The sequence below is a fragment of the Papaver somniferum genome, unplaced genomic scaffold (assembly GCF_003573695.1).
Source record: "Papaver somniferum cultivar HN1 unplaced genomic scaffold, ASM357369v1 unplaced-scaffold_19, whole genome shotgun sequence".
NCBI classification, from domain to species: Eukaryota; Viridiplantae; Streptophyta; class Magnoliopsida; order Ranunculales; family Papaveraceae; genus Papaver; species Papaver somniferum.
Genome location: NW_020628818.1, coordinates 5,802,033 through 5,815,955, shown reverse-complemented (window position 1 = coordinate 5,815,955; position 13,923 = coordinate 5,802,033). Strand labels below are relative to the sequence as shown.

The 13,923-nt window shown below is 40.4% G+C and overlaps 1 protein-coding gene across 1 annotated transcript; it reads right to left on the bottom strand.

Annotated features, from left to right (window-relative positions):
• Window positions 1-4,854: 4,854 nt before the first annotated feature.
• On the bottom strand, window positions 4,855-6,522 carry LOC113338268 (chlorophyll a-b binding protein CP29.2, chloroplastic-like). The gene is made up of 2 exons (XM_026583720.1): window positions 5,926-6,522; window positions 4,855-5,388 (listed from the first exon to the last, which is right to left on the bottom strand). Exons 1-2 carry the CDS (start codon window positions 6,421-6,423, stop codon window positions 5,026-5,028), a joined length of 861 nt encoding a protein of 286 aa, XP_026439505.1. The 5' UTR covers window positions 6,424-6,522; the 3' UTR covers window positions 4,855-5,025.
• Window positions 6,523-13,923: the final 7,401 nt, after the last annotated feature.

Here is a 13,923-nt window from a genome sequence, read left to right as displayed (position 1 = left end):
GTAAATTTTCTAACTTGCTTCCCATTTTTCTCATTTTTCTTATTGGGAACTAGTCTTACACTCTTACTGTGTTACCATTCCTAAAAGCTTGAAGTTTATTTATGGAAATGAATGCAAGCTAGGATTGGAAATTGCAAGTGCAGGCTTTGCAACCATCCATTTTCGTTTGCAATGATCACATTTCATTTCTTGTCGACTTGCCGTAGACAGACTTATGGTTGTGGAAATGTTGTTTTTTGCTCTTTAGCAAACTGAACTTATTTTGGATTGTTGTTTTGAAGTTATGGAAATGTTGAGCTTAAGTATGTATGCAACCTGAACTTATTTTGGATACATTGATCATATGGAAATGTTGTATAACTTATACTTAGTATTAATTTGTAACATTTTCCGGGTAAAAAAACCGGTACCGGTCTTGTACCGGACCGGTACCGGCGTTACAGGTACAACACCAGGTACAAGTACAGGTACCGGTACTCAAAAAGAGGTACCGGTCAACACCAAGTACAGACACCGGTTCCATAAGAGAACCGGTCCGCACCGGAGTATGTGCAGCCTTAGTTGGCATACTATTAATCTTATTAATTAATGAATATAAAGAAAAGAGGTATTTTTCAACCGTTCATAGTTAAATGACAATGCTACCCCTCCGTGTTTTTTCTATTCTGCCTTCGTTTTCTTCAATTTTTCGTTAATTTCAACCAGTCGAGGGGCATTTTATATCTGGCTGTTTCTTCTCTTCAAAAGACATCGAACATAAAAACGAAGAACTCAGCACATCAAGCTGATGCTTCTAAAATTATTTTCAAACTGATTATAGAATTCAACTCAAAATTTTCCACCGAAGAACCAATTTTTTCACCCCAAATTTGTATTGTCACACGAAGAAAAATACTGTAATTTTGAAGCTGATTTGAGCTTGGAGAACGATTCCCTAATTTCATTACCAACATCAAATCTTCTTATCTCAAAATCTATGTATTCTTCCCGAACCTATCTGTATATAAAACCCACCAATCACATTGCACATCCCTAATTCTAGCGTATTCAGAATGTTCTTCTCAAGTTTCCCAAATATATTATGTCAATCACTGTCAGAAATTAAATCAGGTAAATTTGTCAAGGAAGAACAACGCTGTGATTTTGAAGCTGATTCGATCTTACACAAATCACCAGGTATATAAACATGCTTGAATTCAATCCAATTTTTTGATGAAATCGCTCCAGATGTAATCATATTGTGATTTTCTTCCGTGGTTTTGATGAACATTAGTAGACGATTCATGTAGCATCGTTAGTTAAAATTATTTTATTGAACTCCAACGATTTGTAAAAATGCTTGAGGGGTAACGATGTTCATAGAATGTGAACATTAGTAGAGGATTCAGAAGTTGACTGAATCGATTTAAATGCTGCCAAGAAGATAGCCACGAAGACATAAAATGTGCATAATTGAAAGAAATAATAGGTTGAGGAAGTAATGTAGACCAAACTGCTCGAACTAAGACTTAACTTGCTTTCTAATTAAGTGAGATGAGATTGAGTAAGTGGTTACGATGGAGAAAAAAATGGGTGAGATGTTAAGGCCCTAAAATAAAGAGGGACAAGTCGTGTCTATATATTTTTATTTCTTATGAGCTTAGTATTAGATATTATCAAATTCAGGTTTGAGAATGACTGCTTATAGTTTGATTGTGGGAATGTATTGGAAATGTTTTGTTGAATATGATTCTGTTGGGAATCACGAAACAATTGGTGGTGTTGATTTAAATGTATCCATGGCTTCGATAGGAGAAATGTTAAAAGTAGTTCACGAAACCTGCATTACAGGTCTTGAAATAGAAAGGCAGACTCATCGCGCTTGCGTGTTTTACTAGTGATTATAGGAGGAAGTACCCTGATGCGAACCCAAATTAAGTGGACAAGTTGGAGACTCTGATTGATGTTTATGATTCTTTGGAAGAGGTTGGTTCTTTCAATGAGGGGGATTTTGCAGCTAGGGAGTTAACAAAAATAAAGCATAATCAAGCCTCTATGAACTTAACAAGGAAATGGTTTTTCAAGATCTAAAGGACTTTGAATGGAAGATGGAGAAAGGAATTCAAGGTTCTTCCATAAAAATGCCTCTTACAATCATAAGGTAAATTCAATAAATTTTTTAATTATGGATGGTGTTATGAGTCATGACAAGGACATAATCAATGAGGAAGCAAGAAGATTTTATGAAGAAGGTTTACTAGAAAATTATATGGCAGACCTACTTTTGATGGTCTTGAATTACCCAAAATTAATATGGAACAAAGCATTGGGATGGAGAAACCAATTGAGAAGGAAGAAGTGAAGAAAGTGATTTGGGGTTTTGGGAGAAACAAGTCACCTGGACCTGATGGTTATACAATGAAGTTTTTCAAAGCTGTATGGGATATTATTAAGCCAGAGTTAATGGCTGTTATGCAGGAGTTAGAACAAACTGGAAATATTGATTGGAGGCTGAATCGCACAAATATTATTCTTATACCTAAGTGTGAGGGAGCACTTCTATGTGTAACTTTAGGAAAATTAGTTTGATAAGGAGGTGTGTATAAAATAATATCAAAGTTCTTGGAAGATAGGCTAAAATTAGTAATTCCTTCCATAATTTTAGAGTTTCAAGGTGCATTTGTAGAGAGTAGGCAAATAACAGATGAAATTTTAATTGCATTAGAGCTTACAGATTCAAGAGAAAGAGAAGGCAAACCTGGTTTGATTTTGAAGGTGAATTTAGAAGAAGCATTTGATAGTGTTAGTTGGAGTTGTCTTGACTATACAAGGTTTGGGTTTGGTGTTACTTGGAGGAACTGGATTAGATAGTGCTTATCAAGTACAAGATTTGTAATGGTTATAAATGGGTCTGCATCCTCTCTTTTTAGAAGCTCCAAATGTATTAAGATTGGAAACCCAATGTCTCCATTTTTTTTTATTGTGATGGTTGAAGTGTTATCTGTTCTGATCAAGAAGGCATCTACTTTGAATTTATTGTCCGCGTTCAAGGTTGGTTCTGACGCACTTGAGATCAATCACCTGCAGTTTACAGATGATCTTATAATGTTTTTAGATGATGATGCTGAACAAGTTATGAATTTGAAAAATATGTTGTTAGCTTTTGAGATGATCTATGGTCTCAAATTTAACTTCAAGAAGAGTGCAGTGGTGGCAGTGGGAAACGCAGAGAATGTAGCTGAAAGTGCAATTATTTTTGGTTGTTCTATGGCTTGTTTTCCAATGAAGTATCTGGGCATCCCTTTAGCGAGTAATTCTAAGTCAGTTGGGGTTTCGTGTGATTCTTCAAAAGTTTCAAAAGAAGTTGAGTGTCTGGCAAATGAAGTATTTATCAAAGGGAGGTAGGTTAATGCTAATCCAGAATGTTTTGTGCAGCCTTCCTATTTATTATTTGTCACTTTTTCAGCTGCATGCTTCTGTTGAGAAGCAAATGGAGAGAATAATAAGAAAATTTATTTGGTGTACTTTGAATAATAAACCTAAGAAGGGTTGGGTAGGTTGGAAGAAGATAAATCTGCCGAAAGAAGAAGGATGAGTAGGTATCAAGAAGCTAAGATTAATGAATAGGGTTTTGCATGCAAAATGATATGTAAATATGGAAATGAGGAGGAAGCTTTATGGAGAAGAATTGTAAATTACAAGTTTAGTGGAAATACTAGTGATTTCTTTCCTAACCCTACTTCTATTTTTTTCCTAAAGCTACAGGAAAAAGCTTATGGGCTGGTATTCTTAAATGCACTGATGAAATGAAGCAAAATACCACATTACAAGTTAACTCCGGAGACATGATTCTATTTTGGAAGGACAACTGGCTAAATGGACAATCTTTGAAGACTCTATTTTCAGCTTTGTATAAAATCAGTAGAATGCAGGATGCTACTGTGGCTGATCTGTGTGAAATCAACAATGGAGATAGGAATTGGATTTAGCTTTTTGTAGACATCTAAAGGAGGAGGAAATTGCTGATGTAACACATCTTACAAATCTTATTTTTACATATAACTATGGTAATGGAGAAACAGATCAGAGAGTTTGGTAGCATGGAAGACATGGCTTTTCTGTTGCAGACTGCTATAAAGCTATGAAGTCATTTTTTGCTGCAGTTTCTATACAAATCACTGTGGAATCCAAAAATTCCACAACTTTTTTTTTCTTTTTTGTTTGGACTCTATGTTACAATGCAACTCCAACACAAGACTCTTATAGGAATTCATTTATGGTGAATGGATGTTTACTGTGCAAAAAAGCAGCTGAGTCAAATCATCATATGTTTTTGCATTGTGAAGTCATAAGAGATATTTGGTTATTTTTCATGGATTCTTATGGTTTACAATGGGGTTTTCAACAAACTATTAGATAGAATATGGGAATGGAGAAGAAAAAAGGGGAAAACAAACAATGTCAAAAGCGATATCCGGGATATAATCTGTTTGCAGTCTGGTGGGGAGTTTGGATTGAGCGCAATGGAAGATTTTTCAATGGAAGATATAACACTTTGGAGGCGATCATCAACGGTGTAAAGATGTTCATCTACAACTGGTGCTTGAGAACAAATTTTTTTCAGGGAGTTTCACTACATTTTGTTTTGTATAACCGGAAGGCGGTCATGCATTAGTTTCATTTTCTATCTTGTAGCTTGTGATTTGGGATTTTCATTCCTTTCTTTTGCAATGGCTCTACTATAATTGAGCCTCTTTTTGTATTTTCTTCTCAGCTCTTTACCACCGTAGTGATGAGCTGATTTTTATAATTCATTACCCTTTCCGAGTTAAAAAAAATAAATGATCACTTTATCCTAATCAAACAAGTCTTCCGTTGATTGGATTTGGGATATCACTAAATAAATTAATCAAGAAATACAAATATATACTTAGGCAATGGAATTGAAGCCTAATGATTTCCAAATATATTAGAATCTTTACATGACAGAGGTGCATAAGATGAAAGTCTAATGTGCAAACATTGAGGAACAGAAGAAACTCAAATTTAAGATGAGGAGAAAGTGTCAATGATGGTTGTGTGAAGTGGGTCGCTCAAATGGGTAGCCCAGTTGTTAAGTGGACCTTTGCCGGTAGCTGCGGCTTGAACAGCAAAACCCAAGAAGCCAACCATGGCTAGACGAGCGTGCTTGATCTCGGCTAATTGAAGTCTTTCCTTTGCCTCAGGGTCAGCTGCTAAGCCGAGGGGATCGAAGTAACTGCCACCAGGGTACAATCTCTTCTCAGGCTCGAGCTCGGCGTTCCTCTGGAATTCGATGTATCCAATAACAAGAACTTCGATCCATATCAACGAGGTGATGGTGAATGGAAGTGGAAGCCCCAAGTATGAAGACCCATCAATCAATTCTACCTGCACAATAGCCAAAGCAATTAGGAAAAAAGAAAAGAAAAGAAGAAGATATGGTGACGCTTTTATGAAGCAAACTTATACAGACACTTTCATCGTTCAGCAGCTCCAAGAGGCTGCTTGAATATGGTTGGTTACTTGGTTATCAGGTATTTTAGTTCCTACGGATGCACATCTACCAGACAATGGATCATTTCTACCGAAGTAAAAAATCGATCTAAGTTGAAAATTTATTTACATCTTAATTTACCGCAAGAAATGTATTTTAGTTCTAATTTTATCTTGACTGTAGCCGGACACAACCACGAGCTAAAGATTAGTCCAGTTAAGGTTAGGCTACTACATATCTGTTGCTTAAACAGCAAGATGAAAACCTACAATCTCACATTGTAAGAGAGTAAGATCTACACTTGATTAAAATACGAGATTTTCATCGAAATGCAAAAACATGAGCAGTAGTACGAAATAAAGTTGTTTCCTGTTACATAATAGCATGAAATGGTTTTTTTACTATCAAGAAATTTGAAATTTTAAGCATACCTTTCCAGCGTCTTGCCATGTGACACCAGTGAGTGATTCAACAGCGAGAGCACCGAGTGTAGCAAGCATAGCCCATCTACCATGAATGAGTTCACATTCACGGAATCTTTGTAATCCAAAGACTTCAGCATATGGTTGGAATGGAGTTGATTTCACGTCAGAGTCTTCAGTTCTAGTTCCAATAACCTCACCAGCAAAGTTCTTTGCTAAATTTTGATCCAAACCATCCAAATCAAATTGCAAGTATTCAGCTGGCTTTCCTAGACCAAAAGGATCGAACCCGTAGTCGCCGACTAACGATCCGTCTAAGTATTCGGGTGCTTTTGCACCAGGAAACCAAAGTGGACGATCGGGAACTACTGATTTAGATACCTTTTTTGGTGCTGCTTTTTTCTTTCCGAATCCAAAACGGGCAGTGATTTTGCCTCCGTTGGAATGCACATTCTGCAAATGTGTTCCTAGAAAGGATGAGGTTGCAGCTGCGGTGGTTGCGGCCATGGTGATGGTTAAGGCTAACGTTGGCTAGGTAGTATTGTGGTATGAATGGGAGGGATGAGTGAAGAAGAATGCTAATGAATTGATGGGGTTATATTTTTTGTGATTCAGAATGGGTTTCTTTTAAGGTTTAATTGGTTTATCCATGATATTCATTTGTGATCATTGGATTTGATTGGAGTATCCATCCTATGGTTATTAGAGTCTCGGCCTTATCTTTTGCCTTATCTGTGATTTTATTTGCATTTTTGTTGTACGCAAAGGTGGCACCTACAAAATTATGTGGTTCTCGTTTCACATTACAGGGAGATTTTTTTAGTGGCTTCAAGTACGGGAAATGTGTGTGATTCGGTGTAACTTGTTATAGTGTAAGAACACTACATACTACTAGTTCTGATCAAATGATATGTGCATCTTGTGCACGGTCATGGACGCAGAAGAGAAGGACCTACATACATCTCAGATCTCATGCACCTTTCTTGACTCTGGCAGACCATGTGTTGGACATATCACAAATTGTATGCCCCGGGATCATGTTAAAATGCAATCCTTCTCCTTCCTTTGAAAATTTTGGCATGACCTCTGGCTTAGGGTTAAGCTGGACCATGTTGAGTTTTCGATAGGGACAAGCAAAACTCGTGTAGCTAGTGTAATAACTCCTTACACATGAATACATGATACATGCAAAAAATCAACCAAGATGGCCTAAAGGGAATCACGGGCCGTTGAAGCTTGACTACTGCAAGCCCTATGGTCCATATCTAACGGACCGTCACAAATATATATAGTTTTTTAACGAGCGTGCACAAAATCTTGCATCAAACACCCAAGTAAAGGATTGTACAAAACCAAAGTTAAGCTAGACAAAGCACACCACGTGGTACGATGTTAAAACCTACGAATGATTTTACTATGGGGAAAAATATTTCTAGCCCACTTTCTGAATATTCTATATTAAGAACCCATCATTAAGATCCTATTTACATAAAATCTTTATTATCACTGTTTTACATAACTACCCTTCGGTTTAAAACCGAGAGATAATTTCCGACTTCACTAAATTAAAAATATACATCTGTAAATAATTAAATTATCAAAATATTTAGGATGATCCCAAAAATTACGCACCTTCGTTTATCATGCCCGTCATCTTCTCTAGTTTCATATTTTTCCTGTTCTTTGAAAGGTACTTTCTTTTTTACAAAACCGAAAGAAAGCCCTGATATCACCTCCTACACTCTAGTTTAAGTTTAACCAACAGATTTAAGAGCTTCAATCTGTTGATCTATTTCAGAAAATTTGTTGTTACTCTTTTCGGTTGGTTTTTTCATATATCTCTTTGAAGATTTGATTCGATTATCTGCGACGCGATCAAACAAAAACCAGTTTTCACCCATTTGGAGGTCATCAAATTGAGTTTCTTGTTGTATACAGATCATTAATCAATATGCAGCCAACACCCATGAGTTGAGTGTTGCTTTTGATTTCTAATTTTTCAGTTACAAAAACCATTTTAATAAATAATTACATTTATCACTTGATTTTGTAGTTTAGTTATTTGCTGCAACATCCATTATCAACAAATGAAAAAATGGATTAAGTAAACATATCTATTGGTTTGGTGGGAAGAAATGTTGAAAGGATTTTGTCCTTACTGTGTAGTCAATTCGTGCATTCAAAAGAGGTTACCCTATCTTCTACTTTTGTTCTGTTGGATTTTCTTCTGTAGCGGTGAGCTTCCTTCCATCAGCAACCCAGGTGAGCCAATTATCTCAGATAGATAAGTATATGATCCAGTTGACATCCCGTATCCCGAGCCTTCATATACGGCAGGTGAAAGAGCTTCTCATTTTCAGGTTTCGTCAATCTTGGAAAGAGGTATGAGTAGTCTATGATCTTTGCATTGACGGCTTGGCCACAAGGTGCTGGCGCTTGGCGTACCTCTGGATTTGCTACGGTACTGGCGCCTGGAGTACTTCTGGCTTGGCCACAGGATGCTGGTGTTGTGGAGCATTACAAATCTGAGTGGCTGGTGATCTTGGCACGCTGCTAGTTAGATTGTGGAGCGGAGATCTTCGTGCGCTGCTTGTTCGTCTATGGAGCGGTGATCTTGGCGCGCTGCTTTTTCAGCTATGGAGCATGAGTGTGGTGCGCCCAATCATCTATTCCCGTTCATGGAGTAAGGAGGAATCTTTCTTCTGTTCAAACTCCAGAAACTCCGTTCGTATCAAAAGGGGTATCGACCCTCTTCTGTTTCTGTTGCTCGTCCGACTCCGTGCTTTCGTCTGCAGCGTCTGGCTGCTCTTCGCCATTTGTTAGCAGTGGTAGAGCGATCATTAACGGCAACAAAGCAATCTCCAATAGTTATAACCAGCAACAGGGCGAGCCAGGAGAACTCAAGGTAGGTGCTCTCTCCTATTTTGCGCATGTGGCCACCCAACAATACCATCGATCTTCTCCAGAATATGTAATAAGGTTCTACTCCAAAAGAATGAGTATCTAACCTCTCCAGTGGATTTCAAAATTTACCAAACTCCATTGCACTCTTGGGATGGATGGATGAAATATGTGCTCGATAATGATCATGTCAGGTCTAATCTTGGAGATTGTGGTTGCGTTGTTGGTCCATCCTTGACTTTAGGTTATTTGGTGCCTGGACTTTATTGCGATGATGATCTGATGTGGATGCTTGTATGGACGAAATATTCCGGAGCCATTGGGTGAAATAGATGAGTTGAGAGGCATTTCGTTGCCGATGTGTTGCTATCAAGTCTTCAAGTACTTCGTTCCAAGCGACATCCTTTGAACCATCTTCTGAATCTTGGAATATTGTATGGAATGGGATGCGATGAGCAGTCCCCAGTTACACTTTCGTCTGGTCATATATACGATGGTGTGGCCGGATATGTGAATATCTCTGTGGCGTGCTTTTGGATTCTTTGATGCACGTGTACGACTTCATATTGAGAAATTCCTGCGGCTCGTAAAACTTCGGCAGTGATGATGTTGAAATCAGGAATAACCTGGTTGAGGGAACTGAAGGCATCCCATGCTGGTAGTCCCCATGTGTAATTATCCAGAGCTTATTTTCTCGTGGAAAATATGATTCTACTGCATTCACTGGTAAGGTGGTGACTGCGTTTAAACTTCTAAACCTGAAGGAGGCTTCAGTCCCCAAGTGTAGCCTACTTTAATTGCATCACATTGAATCCATGCCTATGGGATTTGATACAAGCTTATTGTACTCTCCTGAATGTGATGTTAGGATGCTTGGAACATCACATGGATGAAATATTCTGGATAACGAATAGGTAGAAGTGAGAGAGTTATGCCGTTAATCGTAGATCCCTCTGTCTTTTCAAGAAAAATGTTTCAGCCACGTCTCTGGAGTTATCTCATGAATGCTTGATTGTTGTCGGGGATGGACCGCGGTGAGCAGTCCCCAGTCGCACTTCTCTTTGGTCACTGAAGTTGTTTTCTCTGAGTAGGCTTTGGGTTGACCGTGCCTCCCGAGCTTTGACAGTGAAGGGATTCCGTGTAGAGCCTCAGTCCCCAAGTTTGGTTTATATGTTTCTATCTTGTATGGTCGGTCAGTTGACCATGATAAAGATATCATCTTGCATCCGTACTGGTGACTCTATTACTTCTTCCATGTGAAACTAAAGTATATATTACCTTTATAGTGGTTGTTGATATGGTAAAGCTCTGGATGGTATCAACAAACGAATAACAACAGTTCTTGGCAGCAGAAGATACTACATTGTCATGGGAACCCAAAATAGGTTGGTTGGAATTGCATGGGCGTCCATGGAAGCAAAGGGATTGGCTGTATGCGTAGGCGAGTAAATTATCCACGACCACGATCTTTGGCGAGATGGATCAAAAAGTGGCAACAACTACGAACCTTGGCTAGCTGTGATCATGATCCTTGACAGGGAGGAGTGTGGCGGTTACGGCACGATCCTTGGCAGGGAGGAGTGTGGCGTCTACAGCATGATCCTTGGCAGGGAGGAGTGTGGCGGCTACATTACGATCCTTGACAGGGAGGAGTGTGGCGGCTACGGCACGATACTTGGCAGGGAGGAGTAGCGAGTTCTGGAGAGAACGTTGAAGCGGAGCGACTCCTGGAGCGAAACGTTGAAGCGGACCCTGGATCAAAACGTTGAAGCAGAGCGTCTCTTGGAGCGAAACGTTGAAGCGTCCCCTTCTGAGTTGTGGCCATGTCCGTCTGAGTTTTTGCAAGAACTTCCTGCCTCTCCATTAAATCGATAATGGTAATGGGAAGGTTGGTTTTTTTTTTGCTCCTCCAGTCTCTCGTCCTGACGAAGAAGTGGTGGCAGCCCTGGTGATGATTGGAGGCATCATGCTCGAAGAAATATTAGGAGTAGCGGCGACTCTAGCTCTGGTAATAAGAGGCGTCATGTCAGAGGGGATGCTTCCGGTGCTGCTGGTGTTGGTGGTAGAGGATGTAACGCCATGGGATGTGTTGACTACCCTTGCGGATGGTACATTGGTGTTGGCCCTTCCTTTTTTGCTCTCGTCCGATACGGCCACATACTCTATTCGCTTAGGGGTCTCTCCACAAAACTGAATTTTCGGGTTGCAAATCGGAGTTTATTGTGTGACACAATTATGTCATCCTTTATTGTGTCTGTAACATCTCTATGTCGATCCGCGGCAAGGCGGATAACCTCCAGTCCCCAGGCGTAATTCCCCTGAATCAATGTTTTCCTGGACAATGCGCTTCAGAGCGTTGCATTCGTTGATAGGATGATGAATAAACCTGTGATAGTGGCAATATCTTGAATCTAGCATCTCCTGATCAGTTGGTGGACGTCCTATCGGGGGTAGTTGGACTACTCCCTCTCGCACCCAAATTTCCGGTAATTATGTAACTCTTCTGATAGGAAACGGGAAGCGTGGATATTTTGAGTCTGGCTTCTCCCGCATCAGTAGTTCCTGTGGAGGAAATTCTTGCAGGCTTTGGCATGAAGCTCTCTTTGAGGGAGGAGCTGACGCTTGAGCGGTCATTGATTCATGAACGGACTGTTTACTTCTACCGTATTGGTGAAAGGTAATTTCTCTTGAGGGGCATGCGTCAGCGACGACGACACGTGGTGGCTGAGCTGGATATTGTTCATTGGAGCACTGTTCGTTTCCATAGGCGTCTTGGTATATTTCCCCTTCTTCAGGTGCTTCTGTTTTCAGAAAAGCAGTCATGGTTGCGGACTGTTGGACAACTCTTTGAACTTCTGAGAGGGTTCGGAGATAAATGTTTTCCAGCAAGGCTTCATAGGAAGGATCTTTACCTTTGTCTTGCAGATGTTGTGGCGCACCTGGCAAGTCTCCTCCCTCGGTCTTGTAAAATTGTCCTAGCTCTCTATGTTGGCAGAATCCAATTGGCCGCTCTTCTGCTGCTCCTTTATGATGTGGCTACGTGCTCTGTCAGCATCCTCATTGGTAGAGGCGCAGGCTTTAGCCAAATATTTAACATACTTCCTATTACTCTTGAAATTGGCGAGATCCTTCGGATAAGCCTTTGCTGATTCTTCCCACAATCGGCTTATTATACTCTTCAGGATACGAAGCGTCTCGGTTTGCCGCCTGATAATATCGACTTAGCTGGAAACCATATCCTCTAGCATTTTTGTCATGTCTTCCATGGTAGTTGGCTTCTAGTTATTCATTGCTCCTGCAAGGTTTGAATGACCCAAATACATCTGGAAAGAAACTTTGACTGAAATGGGTTTCAATTAACGATTGAATTGGGCCTAAGACAAATCGGGATGGAAAAGAAATTAAGAATTGAATTTGCAACTGAGAGATTTAATCTCCCAATGTGGTCGCCAATTGTTTATGGGTAAAAATTGTTTCTGCCGGTTTTGGTAAATTTGGGTGTGTGGATGAGAAACGAATCTAAACCTTAAACAAATGCACTGCATGGGAGTACTTTAGATTCGAGAGATCAATCTGTAGCCTAAACCAAGAAATGGCCGTTCCAGGATTGCTTCGGTCACAAAGTGAAGGAGAAGGGTTGGTCTTAGGGAGGGAAGCGAAGAAGGTGTTGAGACCAGAATGGTTAATTCTGAAGGTGTGGCTATTTTATGACTTGTATCAGAATGTGGAACTGGCTTGCAGAATGTAAGCTATCAGTTCTTTGGTATTTTCTGGATACTGTGTTGTTGTTAACCAAACTGTTGTCGTTTGGTTGAAAAAGGTAGAACCTATTTATATAAGTCATGTTGAACGCACCCTGATCTCGTAGAAAGTGGGAATGATTGAGTAATGGAGAAGTGGGGTCGTGTGTAAATGCCATAAAACCACATTCCCATTATGAAGGAGACGGGTTAGTTTACACCCACTACTTCTTGCCGCCACTAACTGCCCTGCTTTCTGACACTTTCTTATAATGGGCGTGTTGCATGCCGCACGCTGTAAACCTCCAGACCAATACCTTGATGAGTATCCCCCAGTTTATGACGTGTTCGATGTCTCGAGTGTTTTTGTGGAAAACGTGTAGCAGGTTGCTATGTGTGGCAAGTCAAAGTCAGGAGACTTGCCGCAGGAGAATAACATGTGATGCTATTAGGCTTGTCTTGGCTGGTCGCCTAAGACTTGCCACAGGTCTGTCAATTCTGTGGCGAATTTGGACGGCTAAGATTGTGACCCATGAGAAAGGTTGGCCATTGATTATGGCCACATTCTGTTGGCGCCTGATAATGACACAATGGCGTGGTTGGCATAGTTTGTGCATGCCAGTGGCACGGTGGTGCAAGTAGCGCCTGACGTAGCCATGTCCGTTAGATTTTGGCATATTGGTGTTAAACTCCAATATGGCTTGGCAATATTAGTTCTAGTTGCCACATCAATCCCAATGGCCTAGGTAGCGTGATTTGTCTTGGTTGGCGTAACAACTTCGCCTAAATTAGGGTTTGCATGCTGAAACCCTAATTAGTGCGTGTGGCATGCGGCCACGGCATGGTAACGCTTTTTGTGCAAACTGCGCCATAGTCATGCTAAAGGAACAATAGTAAGGCCATAATGTGGAAACGACCACAGGAGCAAGAATTTCTATGAGTGACTATGATATGGCGCCATTCCTAGGATTACCTGGGTCCCGCATGGCTCGTGGCATGTTGTGGGGAATAAAGTGGCGTAACTTGAGCCACAACTGGAAATTAGGGTTTTTGATAATGCGCCTAAAGCAAAGTCGTGCTCCTGACTAGAAAACCCTAATTTAAGCATATCATGGCGTTGGCCACGAACAGGAGGTAGGTTAGCACGTAGGACGCTATTTACAGCACGTTGGCATGTTTTGGCATGCTGCCATGGCAAAGTGGCACGTTTGGTGTGGCGGAGTGGCATGTTGGCATGTCGTTCAGCCTATTGGCGCAACATGGCACGTTTGGCATGTTGGCGCGGTTTTTGGAAAACCAATGGCTTTGTGACCATTTGGCGTAGTTTTCCTCTTTTAACACTGTGGCAAGTTTGGAGCAACCTGAT

Excerpts from the sequence above, each read along its gene's own strand:
- LOC113338268 (XM_026583720.1), bottom strand. The coding sequence starts at position 6,423 with ATGGCCGCAACCACCGCAGCTGCAACCTCATCCTTTCTAGGAACACAT. Across the intron at positions 5,389-5,925 it reads CATGGCAAGACGCTGGAAAG|GTAGAATTGATTGATGGGTC; the intron begins GTATGCTTAAAA and ends GCTATTGTGCAG.